General features: G+C 42.5%; 6 protein-coding genes across 7 annotated transcripts; 1 reads left to right on the forward strand and 5 right to left on the reverse strand.

The window, feature by feature from the left end:
* Window positions 1–29: 29 nt before the first annotated feature.
* Window positions 30–27,090, forward strand: LOC108098027 (protein gone early). 2 transcript variants are annotated; one of them, XM_017200680.2, is made up of 11 exons: window positions 30–399; window positions 6,522–6,960; window positions 7,052–7,402; window positions 7,476–7,640; window positions 23,961–24,224; window positions 24,286–24,437; window positions 24,504–24,631; window positions 24,986–25,543; window positions 25,643–25,765; window positions 25,899–26,402; window positions 26,459–27,090. In XM_017200680.2, the coding sequence occupies exons 2-11, from the start codon at window positions 6,642–6,644 to the stop codon at window positions 26,544–26,546; spliced, it is 2,652 nt and encodes an 883-aa protein (XP_017056169.1). In that variant the 5' UTR covers window positions 30–399; window positions 6,522–6,641; the 3' UTR covers window positions 26,547–27,090. The 2 variants fall into 2 exon arrangements, with proteins under 2 accessions (XP_017056169.1, XP_017056170.1); XM_017200681.2 differs by having other exon boundaries at window positions 7,067–7,402.
* Window positions 7,898–9,458, reverse strand: LOC108098029 (keratin, type I cytoskeletal 10). The gene is made up of 3 exons (XM_017200683.2): window positions 9,345–9,458; window positions 8,379–9,219; window positions 7,898–8,304 (listed from the first exon to the last, which is right to left on the reverse strand). Exons 1-3 carry the CDS (start codon window positions 9,357–9,359, stop codon window positions 8,009–8,011), a joined length of 1,152 nt encoding a protein of 383 aa, XP_017056172.1. The 5' UTR covers window positions 9,360–9,458; the 3' UTR covers window positions 7,898–8,008.
* LOC108098028 (serine/threonine-protein phosphatase 2A 56 kDa regulatory subunit epsilon isoform-like) lies at window positions 10,191–12,038 on the reverse strand. The gene is made up of 7 exons (XM_017200682.2): window positions 11,891–12,038; window positions 11,642–11,832; window positions 11,252–11,585; window positions 10,968–11,176; window positions 10,748–10,913; window positions 10,490–10,689; window positions 10,191–10,427 (listed from the first exon to the last, which is right to left on the reverse strand). Exons 1-7 carry the CDS (start codon window positions 12,035–12,037, stop codon window positions 10,208–10,210), a joined length of 1,467 nt encoding a protein of 488 aa, XP_017056171.1. The 5' UTR covers window position 12,038; the 3' UTR covers window positions 10,191–10,207.
* LOC108098032 lies at window positions 14,168–16,812 on the reverse strand. The gene is given in 2 exon segments (XM_017200686.2): window positions 14,168–14,291; window positions 14,294–16,812. Coding segments are annotated over 2 exon segments (636 nt in total). The 5' UTR covers window positions 14,843–16,812; the 3' UTR covers window positions 14,168–14,204.
* On the reverse strand, window positions 17,119–18,240 carry LOC108098031. Its single transcript, XM_017200685.1, has one exon. The coding sequence runs from the start codon at window positions 18,101–18,103 to the stop codon at window positions 17,336–17,338; it is 768 nt and encodes a 255-aa protein (XP_017056174.1). The 5' UTR covers window positions 18,104–18,240; the 3' UTR covers window positions 17,119–17,335.
* Window positions 20,914–23,015, reverse strand: LOC108098030. Its single transcript, XM_017200684.2, has 3 exons — window positions 22,905–23,015; window positions 22,048–22,831; window positions 20,914–21,465 (listed from the first exon to the last, which is right to left on the reverse strand). The coding sequence occupies exons 1-3, from the start codon at window positions 22,917–22,919 to the stop codon at window positions 21,191–21,193; spliced, it is 1,074 nt and encodes a 357-aa protein (XP_017056173.1). The 5' UTR covers window positions 22,920–23,015; the 3' UTR covers window positions 20,914–21,190.
* Window positions 27,091–27,376: the final 286 nt, after the last annotated feature.

A 27,376-nucleotide genomic window follows, 5' to 3' on the forward strand; every position in this document is an offset into this window, starting at 1 on the left:
CCAAATCAAAAACACCGCGCACGGTCACACTGCTGAATTCATCGAAACATTTAACTGCATTCGGTTGCCTTTTCTTGCGGTCCGTTAAAAGAAAAGAAAATAATTTCAAATCTTCGCGAAAAATATAACGAGTGGTATTTGGCTTACTTTAAACAATACAATCATTACGGCATTCCAATAAAAAACCTCACAACCCTGTTTTCATTGAGAATACGAACATAGCGGTTTTTTCGGTAACTGTTTTCGTTGCAGAGCGCGTAAAAATTCAAAGCAATTCTCCAAAAGATTGCGCGATTGTGTGTTTTTTTTTTTTTTGTGTGTGTGCGTTTTCGGAAATAAAAACATAATCGTGTCGCCATGCTAAAGTTTCGGAATGCCAAATGAGCTATAAACAAAAAGGTAAAACCCAAAGATTTTTCTTCTGCTCTTAAGGAATTTCCCATCGTGAGTGTGTGTGTATGGGTGAGAGTGAATGTAAGCGCAGTTCAAGCCACCGTTTTTTTTGTTGTTGTTCGAAGGTGGAAAAGTGTCGCAGTGTGTGTGTGCCGGCAGAACCGGTTTAGCAAGTGGCCAAAGCAAAAACAAAAAGAAAATAAAAAAAACACGATCATATACTTCGTTCTCACGTCGATCGGTATTACGATCAAGAATTTTGTCACCTCATTGCGACTAATGATCTTCAAACAGTGTTTGTTTGCTTAAACGTTTTTGGTGGATATTGATTTAGAAACCTTTTTTTCATTACCTGCTCTTAAAATGTATTTAAAAAGGTAGTTATTAATATCAATCACAAACTAATAAAAGATTGATTTTTTACATGTAAACGCATAAACAAAACTAACATCAATTCTGCGACGCTCTCATTTTATCTCTGCGTTGCAATGAGCTTGTGTGTGTTGCGCCTGCGTGTCAATTCTTTTATTTTGGTACCGAAAATTGCCGTAATTAATGCGTAAGAACGTCGACGTCGACAGAGAAAAAATGCAGCACGTCCCAAAAACAACAAGCCATATTTTAAAGATGATAAGCCGGTGACATTGAAAAATCCGTAGGTAACCTTGATCTTGGGCAGAAATATACAGATCTTAACGCCTGATTGGGCACTGTTCAGTTTCGCAAAAATTCTTAACTAAATTGTATTTAAATTTGCTTAGATCCACAAATATCCATATGTATATATTTTTCGTGATTATTTTTAAAATATATTGACATTTTGAGATACTTAAAGTACTTCCTTTCACCGTTTTTTCTGCCAAGTTCCTGTTTATTGGTACTCATCGTTTTAGCTGCTGCTTCCGTTGTGTTCCACTTCTTTTTGGATTACCGTTATGCCTTGCATTTTGAGCATGTGCAAGTAAGCCCGCTGTTTTTTTTTTCGTCGTATACCCCATTGTACTTCTCACGCACGAAGTCGAACCTAATAAATCCCCAATACTCCCCCGTATTTTTTACCTTTCTGCCTCCGCCCGCATTCGTCACTTTTCCATTGTCTTCGTCGCTCGTTACGCACTTTTTTGTTAATCGAACAAAAAGTACAACTCTTGAAAAGCTAGCCTTAACCGCACCTTTTTCCGTTAAACGTTTTACGGTTTCAACTTTGCGCTCGAGTGGTTTTTGCAAACAGGGGTTAAGATCAGAAAATGATAGCTCAAATTAAATGATTTACAGACGTGGCCAATAAAATATGATAGGTTCAACGGCACTACGATAATATATTACAAACAAAACTCAAAATCAAAAATATTAATTTTGAAAACCCTTTTAAAAAAATCCAAGCATTATTATTATTTTATTTTTATTGCTCATTGTTATTGTATTAATTGTTTACTAGATTGTGAAAAAAGAGCTTTGGAATGTATCTCCAACAGACACACAATTAATTACTGTTTCATGTTTTGAGTGTTTGTTCCTTCAAAACCAAAGTTGCATAAGCAAACATTTGTCATTTTTACGCCTGCCCTGCAGTTCTTAATTTGTCGACTTTTTAGTCACTTCGACTAGTTGACGACAAATTGTTGACACATTTAACAACTGATTGCGATGGGTGGGTGGTTTCGGGGGTGCGGCAAGGTTATCATCGCACCCAAGCTGCCCAATCGACACTTTTGATAATACTAGTGCCGTTCGGCGTGCCATTAACTCAAATTAACTGTCAATAGCGGTGAACAAAAAATATAAATTAGGTTCGACGGTTGCGCAAATCGCTGTCAAAATACGCCACACTTAATTAGCCGCAAAGCCAAATTGATTTTCTAATTCTGTGTATTATTATGAATGGCTAATATCTGTTTAGCGCACGTCAAAATTGTCAGAATAAGGCGAACAGTATGATTTTATAATGCCTAGTATTATTTTTTACTACCTGTCAAAATTGGTCAGCAAAATTTATTGGCCCCCACTATCTAACTTTACTTTTTTTTGTTATCTGTTGAGATTTATATGGTCGGTCGTGATTTATGCGCTGCATGTTCAAATATGGTAACTCGAACTGGAAAGGAAATAAATAAGAGGGGAAAGTCATTGTCTTTTTTTGGTTTTACAAAAGAAACACCGATTTCTTCAAGGGTGGGGAGCGGAAATATTAAACCGAAATGTGAGTACAATAAATGGGTACCTATGCTCTGAATGAATAATGTCTTTGTTGAAAAATGATTGGTTCATAATTGTAATGAATTGCATTGTGGGAAGAATAACAATCTAATTTTGAGGCAATTCTTTTTTAAGTGACATTTTTATTAGATAACTTAAAAAAAATTGAACGTTTCTTGCTCGCAAAGAAAAGCTGACTCGCACTTTATTGAGCACTTGCTTTGATTTCATTGATGTCAGATTATCTCCGACTTGCAGGAAGTTTCCCACACCTCTTCACTTTATCTCCATCCCCATTCGAACTGCGTCTCAACTTTCAATTGCGCCGAGAATAAGAATAATAACCCAGAATCCACCCCAAACTAAATGACGTCGCAGCTTCTTAATGTTTCCTACTGGCCGAGATATAAAATCTGCTTAAGTTTCATCATCGATCCACTTACTCATCACCCCCCTGCGAACTCATAATTGATTAAAGCAAAATAAGCACAAATTAGACTTGAAAAAGACCGAAATCAAAGCAATTGCAACTTGATAACGACCGATGAAATGGAGCACTTTTTTGGCGCTTGTTTTACTGCGGCACATGTTGAGCGTGTGTCGCCAATATATACATATATATATATATATTTTTTTTGCTTTAATTCGCCACAGCGGCAGAAGTGCTTTGAGCCGCCAAAGTGGCCCAGAAAACGCGAGAAGTGACAACTCAAATTCGGTAGAAAAAAAAGCATAATGCCTGCAAAAATATGACTTTCTAAAAGGGTTGAAATTGAAGACAACAAACTTCAATTTAAGGGAGCATTAACCGGCAATCTAGGTAAATAAACTTTGGTCTATAAAAACAAAATAAAAGTACGAATCATTCAACATGATAATCTGAATTCTTTTTACTTTACCTAAACCTAAATTCCATTCAATAAAGGTTTTAAATCTTAGTATGACTGTTTTTGTTGAGACATCCTTTCGTTTATCTTTATGTGACTTCTTTGGAAGATCTTATCGCTTAATATAGCTTTTCAGAAGTGTGGGGTTAAGTGTTCTCCCCACATTACTCAACAACCTGAGATAGCCCAGTAACACAACCTTCAGTTTCTCAAGTGCCTATTCAGAGCTAGACAGATAAAGTCAAAGATAATACGGAGATAATTGTTTATGGGTTACCGAATTTTCCCCACAAAACGTAGTCTCCTTATTTTTTTTTTTTAATTAAACACTTAGGCAATCTACAAAAATAATCTCTCTGAGTATTACAAAATTGATTTATGCTAACCGTGAAAAATATAAAAGTGAGACCTATCAGGTGTAGAAAATGGGTAGAGGCCTTAGTAGCAGCGCCTAGAAATGAGCAATGTATTAGGCAATAATCTCAACTCGATAAGATAAGCCATAGAAGTTTTCATTGCCCGTTTTTCGTTCTATTTTGCTATTTTTCCTAGCGTAATCCCACAACTGACCAGAACTTATCGCTCTTTTGGGGCTCTAACGACTTGCAGGGGCTTGAGAAACGAAATCTAGATTGAATATCGAGAACTTTTTTAAATGCCTATGTGCTGAGGGCTCTTTTAGCTAAATTAAATTGTGATTCACAAAGGTAGTAATGTCCGGTGAGATTGTAAAAAACAGGTAGCACTCTTTTTAAATGGATTACTATTCTATATGTAGCGAAACCCGCTTGCCATGCGACTCGATCTTCATGTGCTGATGCTCAAATTGCGCTTCATAAACTCTCGCGTGCGTTGCAGTTTCATAATTAACCTGCCGCCTCCCCCTTTTGTTGTGTGGGTGGGTGAATTGGCTGCTTTCCTCGTGGATTAAATGACAAACATGCTATACGATTTCACAGGGAAAACAAAAGCTGAAAAACTAGGTATTTCAAGTCTAGCATAACCACAGAGCAACAAAGGCGATTGACGCCCTCTGATGGTCGGCGAAGCAAAACTAAAACAGTCTACAATTCAAATAGATCTTGTTTTAGTTGTTCGGGATGAAAAGTCCAATCAAAGGCCATCTCAAAGCCTAATGCTCTAAAATACATAACCATGAGGCTTTTCACTTCAATTCTCAGTCATTCTAGTTGCATTTATTAGGCCCTCTTGCTCATTATTTATTTATTTCTAAACCCTAAAACTTTCTAATATATTATTCTTTCGGGAATAATAAAGTACTGGAATAAATTGGCAGACAGATTTTTCGTGCAATTAGCAATTAACCTAGTTTATTTTTTTAAGATCGCTGAGACGTCGCTGCATTTTTAATTATTTGCACGGCTCCCAATAGAAATTTATGCATGTCGCAAAAAAAATTAAAAATAAAACCTCCAGACAAATGATTTTTTGTCTCTTTCCCTTTCTTTTGGAAGTCTCCCACCCGCTTATTTGGATATAGGGGAGGGTGGTCCCATACCGACCCCCTAAAAGGCAAAGGCGATAAAGGTGAGAAAAATCAATTTTTCAGTTCAGTTCAAAAAAGTACTATGTAGAGGGATCAGTTTACTATACATCTAAATGATTAGTAAGTGCGTAGGTGCTTTGAAGCGTTAGATATTCAGGCAAATATAAAACTCTACTTTTTGGTCGTACTCAAAAGTAGTGGTCCGAAACCGACCCCCTATTTCTTAACAGAAAAATTTAATAACATAAAATAGAATTGAATGATTTTGACGTTTAATAAGAAATATATTGAAGGTTCTTTCCAGAAAATAAAAATTAATGTATGAAATAAAGGGCAATGTAGTCAATTGATGAAGTCTGAGTTGTCCTCTTTCTCATAGTAAGTTTTCGCGTTGTTTTCGCGTAGTTTTTCGAAAGCCGCTCGTTGATGACTGTCTCTTCGCTTTCTTCTGATGTTTTTACTGTTTCTGTTACTTTTCTTTAGTGAATCTTGTTTACTTTTTCATATTTTCCATTAAAAATACGCTATGACATATTAAGCTGCCAATAAATGGGGGTCGGTTTCGGACCATCACCAAGCGGTCGGTTTCGGACCACCACGACCTTTTCTGATTAACTGCTCGGCATTAACTAAAGACGCAAAGAGCGATGTAATTCTAATAGCGTGAATGACAGCTAGGACTATCAACTATCAGAAAACCTTACCCTCCGATTTTTATGCGGAGAAAAAAAACTTTAAAAATATTTAAGCTCAAGTTCAGTAAAGAAAAAAAACTGAATGTCAGAGGCGTTGAAACAAAACAAACGGAAAAATTGCAGTGAAACAAAATAAGTCAAAGTGGCTATCTATCTCCAAAATGTCTGTGTTATAACAGCTTTTCACTGAAGTTACCGACAATTCGGCTAGCATCGCCATCTCTGAGAAACATGGGGGGGTCGGTATGGTACGACCGGTCGGTATGGGACCACCCTCCCCTATATATTTTTTCGCCAGCCAAAGTCTTTTGCCAGTGCAAATTGCCAGCAATTGTTGTCAATTTAAAATTGAAAAGAAGTCAAATGTTGAACAGGAATGCATGCAACATATATATGCGCTTAAAGGAAAATATAAAGCCGCCAATCGTGTTTACTTGTTGGCTTTCACATATGTTATATGTTTCTTTTAAAAGTAATACATCAATTTATTTTAAGCAAGGAAAAAATGTGATTTTTTTAATAGAGGTATAACTAGAAATGTTTATGTGCCATTTTGTTGACCGCAGTTGTGTATCTGAGACATCAAGTGCATGCTATCTCTGGGCAATTTTCACTTATCTCCGATGCTCCACATACCGAAAAGGTTTCTTTATTGCCAGAGGTAGATGGGTCGTTGGGTGTACGCTGGGTCTGTGAGCGTATATAGCCCCCTATATCAGGTCTCAAGGTAATCTCTTGATTAACGAGACGGTTAAGTCGCCCGGAATTTTGTGTATTTTCTCTCGCATTGAGCAATTGCTAATGATTTCCTTGTTGTGTGCGCTCTTTTTTTCCCGTTTGCAGAGCTACTTAGAGGAACTGATTAAAAATGCCGAACCGCCTGAACTGAGGAAAGACAGAACGAGAGAGCCGCTTGAAATCAGCTGGGAAAGACCGTGATCGACGTGAATATCCACCAACACAATGGCCATCAATCAGGGCAAGTACAAGCCGACGATCTGCGCCATCGACGAGGTGGATGACCGCAGTTTCAAGCTGCACAACAGCCAGGACGAGATCGGTGGCAAGCAGCAGCTGCAGCAGATCGAGGGCAGCGAGACGGCTCCGCTGACCACCAACCAGCAGAAGCTGCACATGGACGACGGCTCCCATTTGACGCCCAAGGATCTGGAGGCGGCGCGACAGGATGCCCTCAACGAGGTCAGCGGCGCCGGAGCGGGCGGCAGGACACCGGCGGCCATCACACCCAACTCCACGCATCCGTCGGCCAATGGACTGAGAGGTGAGTCTCTAGTGTCCATCATCCAAGTTCGAAATCATGCATCTTCATCTCATTACCTTCCATGTTCACCACATCCTTGGCACGATGATAGCCTTGCTGCTTCCAGGCCGACGATCCTTCGACGCGCTGATGAGTCTGTCGCGCAAGCGGCGCATCCTGTACGTGACCACCGCCTGCCTGTGCGCCCTGCTCCTGCTGATCGTCATCCTGCTGCTGGCCTTCTGGCCCGAGGTGCCCTTCTACCTCCGCGCCCCGCTCTGCCTGGAGAAGGAGTGCGTGGAGAGCAGTCGCCAGCTGCTCCTGTGGGCCAACACCTCGAAGAGTCCTTGCCACGAGACGTACGACTGGGCGTGCGGCAACTTCGCCAGCGACTACGCCAACCACGATTACTTTGTGATCAAGCGCGGCGAGTGGAACTACGAGACTTACAATGAGTATCAGGGTGAGCTGCGGTTTATCTCCTGCAACTATCGTTTAAATCCTTATTGGCATCCGTTTTCTATTCCCTCACTCAGAACTCAACGAACTGAATCGCTTTATTTCCATGCTGCCGAACTCTGGCGAGGGTGCCTACTCCGTCGAGTCCACGGTGACGAGCTTGTATCGCAGTTGTCGCGACATCGATTCCCTGGACAAAAGCCAGTCGGATCTGCTTCTGAAACGAGCCATCAACGCAGTGGGTGAGTTCTAGGTCCCAATACCCTCAGGCATCAGGCATTATCAACTGAAAGTAAATAGTTGAAATATTATATTTTGGTATTGATTGTGAAACTTTTTAAAAAGTGTTACATACTTTTAGGCAGTGATGCTAGGATTGACCAACAGTTTTAGGAACCTTTCTATGGGATCTTTAGGGTATTTTGAATGCATACATAGTTAATCTAAAATTCTGTGATATCGTGTTTTAATCCCTTTACAATGAGAAGTCACCGTCCTCTATATTCATCTATTTCGTTAAAAATTTATTAATGCTTTCGAAAAAAAAAACCTTTGACTATTGCATCACTGTACAGTAAAATTGTTGCTATGCGTCCACGCGAGTGACAATCTATTTGCCACTGGGTGGCAGATAGGTGGCACTCTGGGCGTTCTTGATGATGGAGCCGCCGCCGATTCCGCCAGAGATTCCACCGGAGATTCCACTGGAGATTCCGCCAGAGCTGCCGCCCGAGGACGAGGTGTAGCTGCTGCCAGTGGAGCCACCAGTGCCTCCGGACACAAAGTGAGAGCTGCCAGAGCTGGCGGCACCAACAGCACCGCCGTCCAAGATGCCAACCACCGACTGGGCGGGGGCCACTCCGGCGTCCTGGTGCTCCGAGGTTCCCTCGATGCGATCGTATTCGGCTGCAGGGGGAGATATTGGATTGGATGTTGGTTAACCTATGTAACCGAATTCTATGTGATGCGAGCAAACTCACCCTGGATCTGCTGCTGGGCGTGGGAGGCCTCCGCCTCGGTCTTGTACTTGATGAAGAAGACCTCCGGCTTGCTGGGCACCGTGGGTGCGGGCGTGGCAATGTCGTTGACCTCCAGCTGGTTGTCCTTCTTGCTGAGCACATAGATGACGGTCTTCTCCTCCTTAGGCGCATACTCGGCGGACAGCTTCACGTTGGCATTGCTCGAAGATGGCGCCTTGATGAACACCACGCGGTAGTTCTTCTGCGGGCGACCGATCACCAGGTGCTTGGAGCGCTCCAGATTCTCGTGCTCCTCGGGCGCGGCGACGGTGAAGAACTGCTTGTGGATGATGGGCTCCTGGAAGCCGCGCTGGACCTCCTGCTCCTGCTGCTGCTGGTACGTGGGTGCCTGGTAGCCGGCCAGGGTGCCGAAACCGATGTTGGGCGAGGGTCCGAAGCCGGTGAAGGAGCTGCCGCCGGAGCTACCGCCGTAGTTGGAGGCACCGCCAGTGGAGTAGGTGGCACCCTGTCCGCCAGTGGAGTAAGAGACTCCTTGTCCGCCGGTGGAGTAGGTGGCACCCTGTCCACCAGTGGAGTAAGAGCCTCCGTGACCAGCGCCAGTGGAGTAGGTAGCACCACCGCCATGACCACCATAGTGGCTCACCGACTGCGGAGCCGAGGAGCTGCCCACCAAGGAGCCCACACTGGCGGTCTGGAAGGCGCCCAGCGGTCCGTAGGAGGCCACCGAGGGAGCGGCCAGGAAACCGCCACTGGAACCTCCACTGGATGAACCGGAGACGCCACTGCCATAGTTGTAGCCCTGGGGCTTGGCCTGGCTAAGAGCAGCCAAAGTGCAGAGGGTCTACAGAAAGAAAAAAAAAAAAAAAAAATTATATTCCACTGGTTAATCCTTCGGTTAATCCGCTGGCTAATTCCTCGGATAATCCTGTGAGCACTCCTCCAGTTCCTCGAGTTGCTCCAACTTACCACGAATAGACGCATGTTGAGTGGTTTTCAGTTGTTGGCTTAATGATGCTCCCCCTTGATGATTTGTGGTCTTTTATACCCCGAATATTGGTTCCTCCGCTTCTTGCCGTTTTTCTATAATTTTTTTTCTTTCTTTCCTCGCCGGTTTAATTAATTGCTCAATTATTTGGCTATGCCGAACCTAAGCGAACCGAACCTCTGACATTTGACTTGTTTGTCTTTGCCTCTCTGTCGCACGCAGCGTTGCCATCTCTTTCACGCCTCCTTTAATGTGACCTGTTGTCCGTCGATCGTTCGTTTTGCTTCTTTTCGGTTCGATCATAAATCATAGTCGCATGTATGGTATATAGATATATCCGCCGGTCGATGAAGTTGATCGCAGGTGGATCAATATCCATTTCCATATCGATTTTCAACAATCCGCAAAAAACCGCACGAAATTCGGTTGCATTTTTTCCGTTTTGTCGCATTGTTTCGTGATTATCTCCCCTCCATTTTTTTCAATTCGCATGCAAAATTTTGCATAAAATCCTCGATTGATTGATTGATCTTCTGCGGTTCATCAAGTATGACGATATGTAGGAACGTGTTTATGACTTAATTTGATCAGCATTGAGCAAAGTTCCTTGGTTCCATAATCTGTTTGCCTTTAGTCACATTTAAACATGTTCTTTTGGAATACAACTTTTCACTTTTTCACTTCAAATTAAAATGAACAATTCAATTCGTTGCGCTTAACTTGAGAACAAAATTTATCGTAATTCAATTGCATTTCACTCAACGAAATTTTTTTTCTCCATTTTTTATAGTTTTTCATTTCTAACTTGTATAATTTTTTCTTTTCGTACTTTTATGATTTTTTTTTAAACGTTCAACAGTAATTTCTTGACGGTCTTCTTCATCTGAGCAACGTGTCTTACGTTACCTGCATAAGGTCTGAAAACCTGGCGTAGAATGCACTTGGGCTCGCCGACTTTGTACGTCGAAGTGTATTGGAGTTCTGGGCTTTCGGATCGCAGGACTTTGTTGTTACATCCCAGTTCGTAGATTTTTCTCCATTCCTCCAGCTTAAGTTCTCGCTTCCTACAATTAAGTTAAAGAAAAGTGTTAAACAATGGCACTATCTTTTGTGGAATCAAACGCACTTTTTAAGCTCTGCCTGGACCAACTCTTTAAATATATTTTCGTCGATCCGAAGGAACTTACTAAAGCGCAGAGCAACCCAGTAGTTGTGGCTGATGACATAGAGAGCTGGGAACGCGAAGGGCGTGATGATCTTGTAGTTGGCCTCTACGAGCTTTAGGATCACCGGATTGGAAAATAGATGAAGTGCCTTTTTGGGAACCTATATTTTTTGGGAAATGACAAGTACATAAGCTAGGGTATAACGAATTCAGTCTCACCTGAGAACTTTTTCTCGACATGCATTTGACAATTTGACAAAAGAGCAGCTCCTGAATTACATCAAGTTGCAACCTATCAAACTTGAATTCGAATTTCAGTTCGCGGCTTGTGGATTGCAGTTCGTAAACTTTTCTCCATCGCTTCTCTCGTTCGAACTCAAGAGCCCTAAAGTGCAGTGAAAGGGAATTGTAAAGTAAAGCTACTCAAACTCAAACTCACTTTTCTCGCTCTGCCTCGTAGTTGTAGGCCAACTCCTTGAACAGGTGTTCGTCTATCCGCAGAAAGATACTCAAACTTGAATTGACCCAGTGATTGTGGCTGTTGACATACAGAGCTGGGAAGGCGATGGGCATGATTATCTTATAGTTGGTCTCCATTAGCTTTAGGATCACCGGGTTGGCCCACAAATGAAGTGCCTTTTCAGCCACCTAAAATGTTATATCGAATTTGAGATACCCCCTCATCCCAAGTACTAATCAAATAGGAAGTATTTTCAGTCTCACCCGATAACTTATGCTGGACATGCATTTGGCAATTTGACGAAACAGTGCCTCGTGAATTACATCAAGTTGCAGGGTATCGCTCATCCACAAAATAGCCTCGAGTTCTTCAAGGAACAAGATCTCCTTTTTGGTACACCTCTTCGGCCAGAACCTCAAAAGGCCAATTATCAGCGGTCCGGCTAGAAGATTGTTCCTTTTGAGGTATTTTGTAATGCAATACACCAAATCATCGTGGAAGAAGTCAAGCTTATCGTGTTTGTGCAACGGTAGGAGGATATCGACCAGTAACTGCTCTTTTTCCGCCTTGAGTGGCATTTCATAAAAGTCAATTATTCTAACAGAAAACTTAAACTTAACTCAAAAGTAACTCAATAGACCTGCTAAACTTACTTGGCAAAGACCTGCAAGAGCTCTGGGATGCCATAGACTTGCTTCGTTTCGTAAATGCAGCAGAAGAACACGTTGTTGATCTTACTTTGAATGTATGACCGCAATTTGGTGCACCTTCTGTAGGCGCAACACAGAATCGCCTTCAGATATTCCCGTTCCTCATCCAATTCGGTGTCCAATTGTGCCAAAATCTAGTTAAATCTCTTTAGTGAACTTGCAGTTCATTAAGGAAGTATAGTTTTCACTCACTTTTGGGACAATATGTTGTTTGATCAAACCCCTTTCCTTTTTCTCCTCGGGCTCCGGACCTTGCAAGAACTCCAAATAGTTCTCGTACATCGACTGGCGTTGCTCGAAGTGTTGAAAATTGCAGGTGGAAATGTCGGAAGAATCCATTGTAAAGGTTTTTTAATATAATATATAGGTAATATAGGTGTTCGTTGAAAGGCGATAAGTGATAATAGAGTGAAAATTGAGAAGTATAGATTGATGTTTTAAGAATAGGTAATGTGATATCTTTCAACAGCCAGGTAAAGAAATAAATAAATATAATAATAAATAAATTGAAAGTGAACTTTCGTTGACAGTGCTTTCATTTTCTTTCCATTCTCTTTCTATAATTTTTTACAAACTCTTTGAGAATATACACACAAGTATATATTTTAGGCTACGGCTATTTCCAACTTGATTAATGGTCCCAATTTGTTTGCTGTCATTTTGCTCAAACAAATGCCTTAAAGAATTTGTTGGTTCTTTTTTTCACGGCTCTTTTCTTTTGCCGATTATTTTCTTGGTTTTTTTTTTTTTGGGGATTTTTTGCGTTCGATTCTTAGAACAGAACCTGCTTCCGCGATGGGACTTCAGTCTGACGTATTAAGCCATTGTTAACAAGAGCTTAATTATGTTGGAGGTATTAAATAGCATCACTAAGAGCATTATTATTTTTTGTGCCACAGGCGCAGCAATTTATTGGCATTGATTTCATGCGCGAATTAAAAGCGTGAATTCTGTATACTCTTTCATTTATTTTATTCCTTATGGAGACATTGCACTTTCACGTACGATTTGCATTTAAAATGAATCTAAATAAAACTAGTTGGCTTGCTGTTGTGGCAATAGCATTTTAATTATTGTTTGGCTTCATCTGAAATTTCCGCTTTGATCTTCGGAGTTTTGACAAATTTTTGTTAGCCCATAAATTATATCATTAGTTTCAACTCGTTGGCGGCATGGCAAACGAAGCGCCGCAAAGGATTTAAATTGCCCTCAAAAAAAAAAAAAATAAAAATAAATAAAATAAAATGCGAAACAGGAAATACCCTAGGCACTTATATTATTTTAATATTTATTTATTTGTGGCTGCATAATTTTATTACATTTATTGGACAGTGTTAAGTGTGTGTTGGCTTCGGTTTTTAAGCACTCAACAAAGGGTATCTGAAAATATGCATAGATTGCGTTGTGTCATGGTCTATTTTTAGTCGAGGCGGCTAAAAGCAGAAATTCCAAAATCAAATCCACAAATCGTCGGCCGAGTGTCTCCTCTGTTTTGTCGATGAAAAATTTCAATATAATTGCCATAATTTGAATGCGTTTTTTGGGCAGGGCCGTTTTAGGGCCATTGTTTGTGTTTGCGCTTTTGGCCAAAACCAATGTGTCATTTATTCATACTCATTTTGGCCACCTTGGAATGATAAATACCCCCAAAAGAAGAAAGAAAGAGGTGTGTGTGTGGAAAGCTGAGCAGCTGGAAATCGGACTTAGAACCGCACTTTTTAGTTTCGAATTTTCGCCTCGACCTTGGCTCTTGCCTCACCTTTTTGGCCAGCCAGCCACCAAGATTAATTGCTGCCAAATTGTTGCTGCTGCCAATCAAAAAAAAGGTCGTCCAGTTGATGCCCAAAAATGGCTTAGGAAATCTCATTAATTAAATGCAAATGCAAATAGTAAATCCAAAAGAAGATTAACTGGCTGAGCTGAGCCAAAGAGGAGACACATCATAAAAAAATGCATTGCCGTTTTGCGGTTTCTTTTTTCGGTTGCGACTTGCAAAATTTATGCAGATTGTTAGTCTATTGATTTTGGCAAACCGCCGACTTAAGACGAACATTTTGAGCCCCTGCAATCCAGAAATTTCTTAAAAATCTTTAATGTTTTTTTGGTTCCGTAATTTAGTGCGTTTATTTAACATTGTTATATAGAAGGTTAAAAAATGTTTTATATATATTATTTTGGCTTGGTTTGAAATGGTGTTCTACTAGTTGTTTCAAAAGTATTCACTTTCAATATACACATTTATAAAAAACACTTAATTGAGTAACCAATACACCCTTCCTTCATAAATTCCCCTCCTTTGTCACAGGGTCAAAGCACTTTTGCCAATATCTTTATAAACATAAGGCGAATCAGATAAAAAAGTTGGCAAAAATTATACAGAAAAAAAAAATAAACAATTTTATGTACGGGTCGCCAGGTTTTGTGATAAATTCGTTTGTGGAAATGGCTTTTCAATTATATGCAAATAGCGTGGAATATTCAACGAATCGCGGATATAATCGGTGCCTCAGTAAGATCGTTCCACTGGCGCCAAGATTGTTGAGCTGGGCTTGTCGTAGTGATAGCCACCAGTGGATCGCTGGTAAGGAGCTGCCGCGGGTAGTGAGGATTCGGAGGAGGATTTGGTGCCCCGATTACCGAATGTATGGGCGCCACATAGGGAGCAGAGATCTCGGTGTTTCCACCGAGTTGATCGTACTGAGTTTGGATCTCCTTTTGGGCAGCCGTCGCCTCTTCGTTCGTTTTGTACTTGATGAAGAACACATCCGGCTTCTGTTCGGCCTGGGGTTTCTCCTGCGGCGCCACAATGTCCGTGGCCTCCAGTTCCGGCTGCTTTCGGGTCAGCACATAGATCACAGTGCGTTCCTCCTGGGGCGCCAGCTCCGCCGTGTACTTCACTCGATCGTTATTGGATCCCGGAGCTCGGATGAAAATCACTCGGTAATTCCTGCGCGGCTGTCCGATGATCAAGTGTTTTGTTTTTGGCTCCCAGTCCTCGGGATCCTCGGCGGGTGAAATACTATAAAACTGTTTCGTTATAATCGGTTCCATGGCCGGATTTGGTGGCGGAAGATAGGAACGCGAGCCCTGAGCCCAGGAAAGAGTTATAAACGAAAGTGAAAACCACACGAATATGTTCAACATTTCGCGAATCTCAGAAGGCGACTGACTCGACTTTTCCAGCCCAGCTTCACTTTTAAAAGAATTCCACTTAGATCGCCCGGTCCGATTGCACCGAACGTTTTGTGAAAATTAGGTTTTTAACATATTTTCCCGGCCGCAAATCGCTTCATTAAAAGCTGCCAAAACAAAAGACTTGGGCAACGAACTTGCGTTCGCTCAGAAAATTAATTGTGCGTGAAAATGCGGGAACCAAAAAAAAAAAAAGAAGCTGCCGAGTCTACATTTCATAATCAACGTATTTTCATAAAAAATATAATAATTAGCTCACCTTCTTGTTTACATTTAAGCAGTGGCAAATTTCAGCTTGTAAAATCCCATCAGAAGCGAATAACTCGTTTCATAATTTTCTTCAAACTTTACAGATTAGATTTAGATACAAATGGTGTTTGTTAATTCGTTCTTTTAGCCACCAAGTTCAAGGCCCAAACAGCCTTGAAAACTGACTAGCGAACCCGATTACCCCAAAAAAAAAAAAAAAATCCCCCCAACTTGATTTAAAAGCAATTAATTAAAGTTTGATGTTCCCTCTGGCCCGATTTGCTTCGGTTTTGACATACCTTTTCGTTATGCTCTCCTCACATCCCACCGCCTTGCAGGCCATTTATCATTTATCGATTGGGATTTGGATTTGGATTGGATTTGAATTGGAATTTTGGGCGGGATAAGAGCCCAAAGTGCTGCCCAACGCCCTCACCGTTGACAAATGATCTTGGCCAAGTCTTCGCCGCAAGTCTATGTTGCCATCTGCATCTTCATCGGCCAATTCCAAATCCGATTCGGATTCGGATTCGGAATCCAAATCCGATTTCAGTTATAGTATTTGTATTTGGTTCGCAGCCTCGTCGCTGATTAGTAGATTAATTTGAGCTCTTTTTTCTCATTTTCGGATCGTTGTTGTCAACAAGAGACAATTAAAATATCAACAATGGCTTCGATATTGGTATTGGCAACTGGCCCGATCTCGATCGTCTATATATATACACACACACACGCCATATGTTTGTATTTGTGTGCATCGGATTTGCATAAATTGACGCGTAATTCCCACACTTTCATGTCGCATTTAAGCAAAATGGTACAGCTAATTTGATTTATGCTCGTTTTTTATTAAGAAAAATTGTTTGGCCATATGCGATGCATAGATAAGTTGCTGGCTGGGCCTATGAAGATGTCATGGGTTATAGGTTCGTCGTTTTTTGGGGTCATTTCTAGAAGGCTTTCGAAAAGGTCAAAAGATAATGGAGTGACAAGGAGTGGGAAGCTTTAAAAATTATCTTTTGCATTGGGAAACTATTGTTTATAACCCTGAAATATAAATAAATATTGAAGTATAAAATATTGTTAGTTTATTTCGGCTAATTCAATTGCAAAATCCTTTGCTTTTCATTATTTTGTTTTTTATTTTCCCACACATTTATTTATTACCGCAATTAAATGTCAATTAATATTAATGCTAATGCCAATAAAGAGGAGATAACTTCCCCTATTTCCAAATCGGTTTGCACTTCATTGTTTTATTTTCTCGGTTTAATTTCACGATTTTTGGAGTATCTTGGGGTGGCATTAGCCATTAGCCATTAGCCATTAGCTGCGATCCAACATTAATCAATCGATCTGTGGCCCGGGTTTATGCAGCGTCAGTTTAATGGCCCAATCAAAGCAACAAAATGGAGGAAAAAGCCAAAGCCAGCCAAAGTCAAAATATAAAACTCTGCTATTTAATTAAATTTGATGAGCTTATTTTGATTTCTCACTTCATTTAAGCTAATTTCTGTTTGAAATTTTAACGGCAGCTTTGGCCTGGCTGTGTGGCTCCGATTTGGATTCCGATTCCGATTCGGATTTGGATTTTGACATATTGAAATGTGACTGCTGATTTGAATATCGGGGAAAACAAAGTCGAAATGTTTCTGCCTCGATTTATTTTTTATTTTTATTTTTGACTTTGACTTTGATTTCGACTTTAATTTAATTGCGCCGAAAAGACATTTCAATTTATTTATACGATTTTTATTAATTTTTTAAGCGATCGACCTTAGAGAGCCACAGACACACTTGATTTTTTTTTATAATATTATGAAATGGGAAATTATGAGTTTATAAAAAGGTTTGATATTATGAAAAGTCACTGGTTTGCTGGCCGTTTATCATTATAAATAAATTATTATTGTTTTTACTTACTCTTCTTTCATCATTTCACCAAAAATCCTTTGTAAAGGCAAACTCTTTGCTTGATATTTGTTTTTAATATAAGCTTTTTATTAACAACATTTCGGTATAACAACAACATAAAAAAAATACAAAAAAAATATAGATTGGCTTCTTAAAAATACGCAACACAACAGGGTTCGATAAATGGGATTGTTTTCTGATATTCTGAGTGATTCTGGTGATTCGATTCGATTCGATTCGATTCGATTCGATTCGATTCGGGGTGATGATCCCCTAGATGCTCTAGTGCTTCAGCAGACTGGGCAGATATTGGGCACTGGGAGCCACAAGGTTCGCTGGCCGATTGGCGATCTGGCGGTAGTTGTAGCTGCCATCGGGATTGAGGCCGTCGAGGCTGCCGATCACCGAGGTGATGGGTGCATTGCTGTCCTCCTGGTACTCGTTGGTGCCGCCCAGCTTGTCGTACTGCCCCTGGATCTCCTGCTGCGCCTGCTTGGCCTCGTCGTCGGTCTTGTACTTGATGAAGAACACCTCCGGCTTGCTGGGCTGCGTCGGAGCCGGGGTGGCGATGTCGCTGGCGTCCACATCGTTGTCCTTCTTGCTCAGCACATAGATGACGGTCTTCTCCTCCTGCGGCGCAAACTCGGCCGAGTACTTCACGTTGGCATTGTCGCCGGCCGGCGCCTTGATGAACACCACGCGGTAGTTCTTCTGCGGACGTCCCAGCACCAGGTGCTTCACCTTGCCATCGTTGCTGTGATCCTCGGGTGCCGACACCAAGTAGAACTTCTTGTTGATGATGGGCGCTTGGGTGGTGCTCGCCGGCGGCAGGTACTTGTCGCCACCGCGATGTGGCTGGATGCTGACCAAACCACCGCCATTACCGCCGCCGCCGGAGGAGCCACCGATGCCGGAAATACTGCCCGCTGGCGAGGATCCGCCGCCGAGGAAGAGATCCGCGCTGCTCGGCTGCTCGTAGCCGTACTGGGGACGAGCCTGGCTCAGAGCCACCAGGACCAGGCAGCCGACAAGCACTTTTTGCACAAACATGGTTAGGAGGTTCCTTCGTTGATTGCTTGGTAATCCCTTTTTTTCGAGTGATAATCCTTGGTGGCAGTGGCAGTGGCAGTGGCACTTGGCGAATGCTTCGTTGACGAATTGCTGCGAGGCAATGATTGCATTTTGGGCCGCTCCACTTGGCTTAAATATGCTCCGATTGTCCAAATGGTTGCCGCCTCTGTCGGCGTCGCTTCTTTGCGTTTCGTTGGCCGTTTATGCAAATGCAAATGCCGCCAATATCACATACACAACACACTATAACCACTAACTATATGGCAGGCCCAGCTGTCTGATCTCTCGATCCGAAGCCCGATCCGAATCGGAGCTCCGCCTCATGGGCCTATGGTCTCTATGGTCGCGATCTGACCTAAAACTTATTCAAATTAGAACGAGCGCAGCGGAGAAACCGAAGACCGAAGACGCGACTGACTTACATTCGACAGAAGACAGAAGACAGAAGACAGAAGAGTGAGGAGTGAGGAGTGAGGAGTCTTCTCTTTTGGCATTGAACTTGAATCTCACTGAGCCGGTGCGATTGACCCTGGTTTTGGACCAGACCAAACCGATGGATTAGCGAATATCCAAATATACGTCTTCATAACCAGCTGCGAAAATATAAAAAAAAAACTGCAAGAAAACTATTGAATGGATTGGGCCTAGCGAATCTCATTAAACGGCACCTCATCATCGCCGAGCGGCATCAATCTTGGCCAAAAGTAAAAATACAAGAAAAAAACATGTTTGCTGGGTTTTTTTTTTCTCCTTTTCGCTGCTCACACCTGTCATTAGTTTCGGGCCTACTCGCCCATCAATTAATTTGCAAACATCTATAACAGTTGGATCAATCAATGAATATTCAAGGGGTGCAATTATTAATGCTTGCGATTTATTTGCTATTTTTAAGGATTACAACACATTGAGGGAGGGGCTACACATTTGTTGTTTTGGTTTGTAAATATAAACAAGTACTAGTAATGCAATTTCAGGATTCTAGAAATAACCACAAGCTTCTGGTGGAGTTCATTACTTTATAAATGTAGTAGATAATTGAGATACAACAACAGCACATTTATTAAAAAAAAGGATTTCTTTAATTATCAGGTCAGGGGTTTCTTTGCTAATAAACTGAGTTAAATAAAAGTTTTATATCGTAAAAAAAGTGTAATAAATAGTTTTTTTTATTTTTTTTTTAAACAATGGTATTGATTCTGAATTTAGTCATTTTTAATATCCGTTGCCAAAAAAGATCAAACCATTATCGAGTTGATTAGCCTTCTTGTTCGCTGGTCGGGATTTCCCAACGATTTCGGTCGCTATCTCGCTTTTTTGTCGCCTTAAATGGTGACCCCAACGCCAAATCGATCGGTGACTCATCGCATCAGCGGGGACTCGAACCACACATTCACCTGCCGCTTTGGAGGTCGCATAAATATTGCCAAAATAAACGCATAAAACATAATTTGCACTCATCGAGCATATTTGAATAATGCCTTTGAATGGATTTATGGCCCCCAAGATTGATGACAGAACATAAACGCATAAAACTGATTGACAATTTGTGGCGAATGGTGGTGACCACAATGAAGGCGATTCGAATGGGCAATGCATACTATATTCTAATGGATTCCGATTCGGATTTAGTGTAGACTAATTTAGCCATTAGCCGATCAGCGATCAGAGATCGCTGCGATATCGCATATCGCCTGTGGATTATGGAAAACCGAACAAAATGATAATTATCAATTAGGCATTCCATATTTATAACCAACCACCTGCGATCGCTCGCTGTGCTGGAAATTTATGTAACATTTTATTGATGATGACAGTAATAGAAATCGATTCGAGGGACAAATCTTCGATCTTTCGATCTCAATCTTCTTTGGACCTCGGCTCTCGACTCTCGACACTCCACACTCGACGTTCGACACTCGACTCTCGACTTTTGGCTACCGTCCGTCGCTGGGCTTTATTTAGTAGGTGTGATTATCTTTATGCTAAAGATCTGGCCGCCGCCCATTGATATGCAGATATGCGCAGATCGCCGAGAAAGATACAGATGCGATGGAGATAGCATCTGATTGTGATTTTGATTTTGATTTTGATTTCTTTCGCTCGGCTGCTGTAATTGATAATAAATTTGTTTCGGGGCGTCGTTCGCCGCATCGCATCGATGCCCATTTGCCGCCTAATATATTTAGTATAACTAATTTTTATTTAATACCCTTCGGTATTTTAATGCGACTTGCATTGGTCCGATTTCGACCTTGGCGGTCTGTCTGCTCTGTCGGCTCTTGCATACCGACAGAGATTCCGATTCCAATTCCGATTTCAATTCCGAGTTGAGTTTCTTTTAAGTCGCTAATTTATTTCACCGACTCTGTTTCAGTTTCTGTTTCAGTTAAGATGAGTTGGATTGAGTTGAGTTGGCCCACCGAGATTGGCCAGCACTTTTGGAAGCGACGGGTTGAACGGGCCGGTCGATCGGGTCGAACAATTATGAGCAGCTTGCCAAATAGTTGACGCTGTCACATAGATTAGCTGATATTTTTCTCTCTTTTTCCCCCTTTCTGGGCTTTTCGATTGTGCAAGCTGCAACAGGCTGTTCAACAGGTCGGATAAGCGATGAGTGTTTTCCATTCGAGTTGAAAATGCATCATTGCTCTGACCTATAATACTAAATATATTTTCAAAGAGCTTTCAAACCATTTTCGTGCCAATTTATTTTCACCTTCAGTTTTTTTTAATATTCCTTTGCAATGCTTAATGTTTTAAAATTCCAAAAAAGCGAAACAACCATTGCGTTACATTTTTTGAATGCCTATAAGAACTCTTATACTTTATTAAAAAAAAATATACACAAAAAATATGAATTATTAAGTAGGAAATAGGAAAATCGCAGAGGTTTCCCCGGCGGGATTCCACCGCAATGTGGCCCAAACCCCAGGGGCACTCTCATCCAGTCCGAATCCCCCGAGGCTTCAATCCAGCTAAAGTGTGTCGTCCAGTGGCAGTGTAAGACAGTGTGGGTTTCCCCTTCGATGGAGAGGCAGATGATGGTTTGAGTGATTGGATCACCACCTACTTCCTCACCGGCCTGACGGGCAGATAGGTGGCCTGGGCATTGGTGCCGGTGGTCACCGTGCTGATCACCTGCCGCTGGCTGCCCTCCGCATCGTAGCTGGATCCCGCGTCCACGCTCGGCACTCCGCCGGTGCCCACGATGTTCAGGCTGCCGCTGGCGTCGGTTACCACGCCGGAGGCTCCGTTGTCGCCCAGGCTGCCGATCACCGAGGAGACCGGGATGACGCCCTCGTTGCTCGTCTCCGAGCTTCCACCCAGAGCATCGTAGTTAGCTGTTTGGGAGCAATACATTCAGTTGATTAGTGTTGGAAACATGCATTGGGCAATAGGAATTATTCATATCAATTTATAATTACATAAAGTTTAGGAGAACCAATTTTACTATTGAAACTATTGAAACCTCTAGAAAACTATGAACAGAACGAACTCCTTAATCAGAAGTTAAGCAAAGTTTAAAAGTGAATAGGTTTTGTTAGGGTTTTGTAAAACTTGATTCGGACACTACTGCATGTAACAACATTCTATTCATCCTATTCACTACTTCTTGGTTTTCTTTGGAAATTCATTTATGAAGAAACATTGCCTGATATGGATGAATTTTAGTTCATTTTGGGGAATTCATTTTGTAAAGTTTGCCTTGTTGTTTCGGATTCTACTGCATGTAACAACATTCTATTCATTCTATTCAGTACTTCTTGGTTTTCTTTGAAAATTCATATATGGAGAAACATTGCCGAATATGGATGAAGTTCATTTTGTTCATTTTGGGGAATTCATTTTGTAAATAGACCTTCCCTGGGTTGCAGTAACTCACTTATTAGTTGGTTCCCAGCTCAACAATGAGGAGTACTCACCCTGAATGGTCTGCTGGGCGTGGGCCGCCTCCTGGGGCGTCTTGTACTTGACGAAGAAGACCTCCGGCTTGTTGGCGACTGGCCGCTGGGTGACCACCTCGGCGCTGACATCGAGGGCGTTGGACTTCTTGGAGAGGACGTAGATGGCGGTCTTCTCCTCGACGGGAGCGATGTTGGCGATGATCTTGGCCTTGCTGGCGGTGGAGGTGGGGGCGTTGATGAACACCACGCGGTAGTTCTTCTGGGGACGGCCGACGTTCACGTAGCGCACGATCTGCTGCTCGTCGTGATCCTCGGGAGCACTGTGGATGTAGAAGTGCTTGTTGATCTGCGCCGGCTGGAAGTTGGCCAGGTGGCTGATGTACGACTCCTGCTCGTTGTAGTTGATGGTGGGTCCCGGCTGCAAGCCAGCCAGTCCGATGCTGTCGCTTACGATGCCTCCGCCGATGTTTCCGCCGGAGGAGGAAGAGGAGTCCACCTGGTAGCCAACCGAACCGGAGCCGCCAGTCTGGTAGTTGATCGAGCCCACACCCGAGGAGCCGCCGGATCCGAGGTTCAGCTGGCCAATCGAAGGCGACGAGCTGAAGTAGTTGCTGCCCGCAGCGGTTGGCTGATAGGAGGTGGTCACCGTGGTTAGAGGACCAGGAGCAGTCACCACCTGGTTGGCCACCAGGCCACCGCCGTTGTAGCCACCAGCCTGGTAGCTATAGCCACCGGTCAGGTGACTGACATCCGGACGAGGAGCCGCCAGGGAACCGCCGATCACGGCCAGCACGGCCAGAACCTATTGGGAATTCGATTGCTCACTCACTTACTACTGCACACAGATGGAGATTTAATAGGGCTTCCTGACTTACCACAAACTGCTTCATGCTGAACTCGGAATGAATGGATGGATGAGGAAGGAGACTGGGAGTAGCAACTGTTGCCCTGGAGCTGTTGCACTGGATTGATATGACCACAACTGGCAACTGTCACCTTTTATACGCCATCGAAGATTCGCCTTTAATTGAAGTTAATTAAAGTGGTTTGCAATAAATCGTTAAAAAACTATAACACCGAAAATCCCAAATCCAAAATCGAAAACTCAACCCGGCGCTATAACTACAAATCCGGCTAGCACGGCTGGCTTGTATTTCTTTTTTTTTTTTTTTTTGTTTTGTTTATTTCTTCGATTGCCGCAAGTGCTAATTGCAGGTGTCAACAAACTGAGGCACAATCAATTTCTATGTCTGCATGTCATTCGACTGGAAGATCAGGCTTGCGATGCGACGAGGAAGTCTGAACTGAAACCTATTTTCATAAGGATTTATAACGAATTAAATAGTTAGCTGATGGTACTTCCCATTAAAGTTGGCGGGGAGCTGGGTGTTTAAGTATCACAGATTTCAAGAGGTGGTTTTTAGAAAACAATTCCTCACAAACTATGGATTCTTCAAGAGTAACTACGTTCCAATATATTTCTTACCTTCATCTATTAATTACCTTCATCTCATTAAGGATTTTAAAAGAAAGAGTAATCAAAACTCTGCCATCATCTTCTAAAATGCCTGATTTGTATTATTCAATTTTTGGTTCAATATTTTATGATTGCAAAAGATGAGGGGACTGAGCGCCCTGAAAATTTCAAGCAGCCAAACATTTTAGCGCTTTTAATTGTTATAAACCATATATATTCGTCTATATAAACTCGTTTGTATATATACATATACGTATAATATATATGCGGATCTATGCTATAATGTGTGCATGCAACTGATTTTGGATTTACTGGCAGATCTTATGGGTTTTTGGCTCTGGGGAATTTCGATTAGCACTTGGGGTTTCCACAGGGAAGAGCAGCAGTGGCCAAGAACCAGAACTATTCGCACGATTCCACTAATTTGCGTGTCTCTTGATTGAATGATTTGCAGAGGGCTGGCAGGCATTCCGGGAGACGAATCGACTGCAGTCCTGGGACCACCGGAGGGTGCTGGTCCTCCTGCAGGCCAAGTACGGCATATTTCCCTACTATCGCGTCAGTGTGGAGAACGGCTACAGTAATCCCCACGACTATGTGATCACCCTGGACGAGGGGGAGATCGGACTGCCGAACAAGTACTTCTATGGCAACGATGCCGACGAGGAGGTGGTCCGTGGCTACAAGCTCCTCCTCCGCGATTTCGCCATCAATATGGGTGAGTACTTAAACTATTTTATAATAACTATTATATTTACTTAACTATATTCCATTTATAGGTATTGTTTCCCGGGAGGCAGATCTATTTGCCGACGAAATTTTCCACTACGAACGTCGCATTGTGAATCACATCGAGGATGCCAAAGCTGGCGGAGATCGTCAGCTGAATAAGATAATGCGTCTGGCCGATCTTAAGACTAAAGCGCCTTCCGTAAGTACACACTCGCATAAACATTTGCTACTCGTTTTAAATTAATTGTTAATAATCCCCTTTTAGTTGCCCATTCTGGAATCGCTGAAGGCCATCTTTCCGAAAACCAAAATCACCGAAGACACCGAGGTTTTGGTACGCGATGTCGAAGTAATGAATGCTCTATCCGTATTGCTCTCCACCTCGGATAAAAAGTAAGTTAAACAATATATATTATAATAATATATAACAGAGAAAACGAATGGAATATTCTTTCGCTGAACTTGTTAATTGGTCTCCTTGAATTAAACTCTAAAATCAGATTGGTTTTATAACTTCTAGATAAATGAGTTAAAAAGCTGTATATTATTTATAAAATCTAAATGTTTTCATTAAACAGATTTTTATTAGAGAAAACGAATGGAATATTCTTTAGGTTAACTTGTCCATTTATCTCCTTTAATTAAACTCTAAATTCAGATTGGTTTTATAACTTCTATGGTGGTTTAATGAGTCAGCAGTAAATTGTTTTGTTGAGTATATTAATTATGAAATCTATATGTTTTCAGGCCAATTAACAACTTCATCATTTGGTCGCTGGTCCGCCAGATGCTGCCGCATTTGTCCAAGGAGTATCGCACCCTGGCGGAGAACTTCGATCATGCGGTTTATGGACGCACCGCCAGCTATCCGAGGTGGCTCATCTGCAGCAAGGTGGTGCGCGACTGGCTGCCTTTCGCGGTGGATGCATTGCAGCAACAGCCACCGAGGCAGCAATTCGAAACGGCGGTCTCCAGCAACAGAAGGGGCGGATTGAACAAGACGCAGGGCAACGAGGAGCTGCTCCGCCTGATGTTCTACAGTCTGCGCAATCAGCTGAAGGATTCGCTCGAACAGGCCAAATGGCTGGAGCCGGCGGCCAGGCAGTTCATCCAGAAGAAACTCAACGAGATGCGGCTGCAGTTCGGCATACCCGACGAGGTCTTGGACCAGGCCGACTATCTGAAGCACTACTACAGCGACCTGATGCTAAACAATCTGTACTTCGTGGAGCACTTGGAGTCGATTTGGACATTCCGTCGCACGCGGATGGAGAAGAAATTGGGCACGCTGGGCATGCTGGATGTGTAAGTCTTGCGCAATGCACTTAAGCACCTGGTGATGGCGAAACTTTCTAACACTTTCTCCCCGATTTCCAAATCCATCCATCCCGCTCTGTTTGACAGCATTGTTTCCGAGATGTACACAAGGGACAATCCTCAGGCCATCGGCTACTCCAACAAGCTGAACATGCTGCTCGTCTCCAGGGTGTTGATAAGCTCCAATTACTACGACTACCGATACCCAGTGTAAGTGTACATAGTTTTAATTAAATACTTGTCTTCTAAATACTATAATAGAAGAACAAACATATACATTTAGAGTGTTATATCCAAATATTTCCATATCCAATGATTGTTTCTCCTCTTTCATTCCGTGCAGAGCTGTGAACTTTGCCCGCATTGGCACCGACATTTTGGAGGCCCTGATCGACAACTTCTCCACCTTCCTGCTGCAGTTCAACACGCAGAGCGCGGACATCAGTGACGCGGCGCCGGAGATCCGTTACGCCCAGCCGGATGTGAACTGCCTGGCGGCGGGACAGCCACCTCGACTCGTCCACGAACTGAACGACTTGTCGAGCAGCGCGCTGAAGAGCTTCCATGTGACGCTGAGCGCGGCCAGAACGGCGGCCCGGGCATTGAGCAGCTTTGTGGGCGCCATCGATGCGGGCAGTGCCATCCAGGGATCGGGAATCGATCAGGCCAACACGTACGAGGCCCTCGGACTCACCAGGCGGCTGAGGATTCCCGGCCTGAGGTCCTTCAACGAGAACGAGCTGTTCACGCTCGCCTACATGCAGCAGCACTGCAGCACCACGATTGCGGACAAGGACTACGCCAGGATCAAGCCGCATGTGGAGAGCCAGCTGGCCGAGAGTTATCTGTAAGATGTGGCTAGATACTTATGTGTGTAGATACTTATGCTTCGTGTTGTTGCAGCTTCAATGCCACCTGGCAGCACATCCAGTTCCTGCCACGCTCCACAAATTGTGCCGCCGCCGAGGCAAGTTGCTCCAATCTGCTCTGAAACGCAAATGACCATCCACCAGGACTTCCAGCGAAGACAGATCCTTGTGGATGAAGACGACGAGAAACATGAACTCGACTGCTTGAATGGATCAACCTATTTATTGTACTTTTTTTTTACTCCCACACATTGCCAGAGACACAGAAACAGACACAGATACAGATACAGATACAGATACAGATACAGAACAGAGATGACAGAATCCAGATGGCTACCCGCGCACACATCGCCTTAGTTGTAGTTTTAGCCATTAAGCCTAGCACGTAGATTAACCATGAAGGATCAGACTTAACATTGACTAGCCACTGTTGACATCACGCCACACATTCGCACTCTGCCACAACTTGACTCGAAGCAACCAAGTTGGGCAGTTAGTCGGCTTAAGTACGAACCCCACGCCTAATTTAGTCTAGTTCGGTAAACTAAACTTAGTTAGCTGCTAAGCGCCGTCTGCCACCCTGTATAAATTGATGAATTTGATTTGATTTTTGCAATACAATTAAACGAGAATGACTTTTCACAAAACTCGAAAAGCAATCCAGAACTTTGCTTAAGTGTTACTTTTTATTAGGAGGCATTTTTATGCCCTTGCAGAGGAAAAAGGTTTGATTTTGTGATCTATTGGTTTTATTTTGAATGGAAAATGGAAAAATGGAAAATCAACATGCAATTTATATGTTGCGAATTTAACACCTGAAAAATGTTAGATAACATTACGTTAACATTAATTTTAATTTTTAATCCCTAAAATGTCACAAGCATTTTGAGGCTACATAAAATGGCACAAAAAAAAAAAAAAAAAAAAACCCAGTTTTTTTTGGAATATCTCA

The sequence above is a fragment of the Drosophila ficusphila genome, unplaced genomic scaffold, assembly GCF_018152265.1.
Source record: "Drosophila ficusphila isolate 14025-0441.05 unplaced genomic scaffold, ASM1815226v1 contig_197, whole genome shotgun sequence".
NCBI lineage: Eukaryota > Metazoa > Arthropoda > Insecta > Diptera > Drosophilidae > Drosophila > Drosophila ficusphila.

Excerpts from the sequence above, each read along its gene's own strand:
- LOC108098027 (XM_017200680.2), top strand. The coding sequence starts at position 6,642 with ATGGCCATCAATCAGGGCAAGTACAAGCCGACGATCTGCGCCATCGAC. Across the intron at positions 6,961-7,051 it reads GTCGGCCAATGGACTGAGAG|CCTTGCTGCTTCCAGGCCGA; the intron begins GTGAGTCTCTAG and ends GCACGATGATAG. Across the intron at positions 25,766-25,898 it reads TACGACTACCGATACCCAGT|AGCTGTGAACTTTGCCCGCA; the intron begins GTAAGTGTACAT and ends CATTCCGTGCAG.
- LOC108098029 (XM_017200683.2), bottom strand. Across the intron at positions 8,305-8,378 it reads CGCCCAGCAGCAGATCCAGG|CCGAATACGATCGCATCGAG; the intron begins GTGAGTTTGCTC and ends CTCCCCCTGCAG.
- LOC108098028 (XM_017200682.2), bottom strand. The coding sequence starts at position 12,037 with ATGGATTCTTCCGACATTTCCACCTGCAATTTTCAACACTTCGAGCAA. Across the intron at positions 11,586-11,641 it reads CTCTTGCAGGTCTTTGCCAA|AATAATTGACTTTTATGAAA; the intron begins GTAAGTTTAGCA and ends GTTTTCTGTTAG. Across the intron at positions 10,690-10,747 it reads TGTCGAGAAAAAGTTCTCAG|GTTCCCAAAAAGGCACTTCA; the intron begins GTGAGACTGAAT and ends CAAAAAATATAG.
- LOC108098031 (XM_017200685.1), bottom strand. The coding sequence starts at position 18,103 with ATGTTTGTGCAAAAAGTGCTTGTCGGCTGCCTGGTCCTGGTGGCTCTG.
- LOC108098030 (XM_017200684.2), bottom strand. Across the intron at positions 21,466-22,047 it reads CGCCCAGCAGACCATTCAGG|CTAACTACGATGCTCTGGGT; the intron begins GTGAGTACTCCT and ends GCTCCCAAACAG.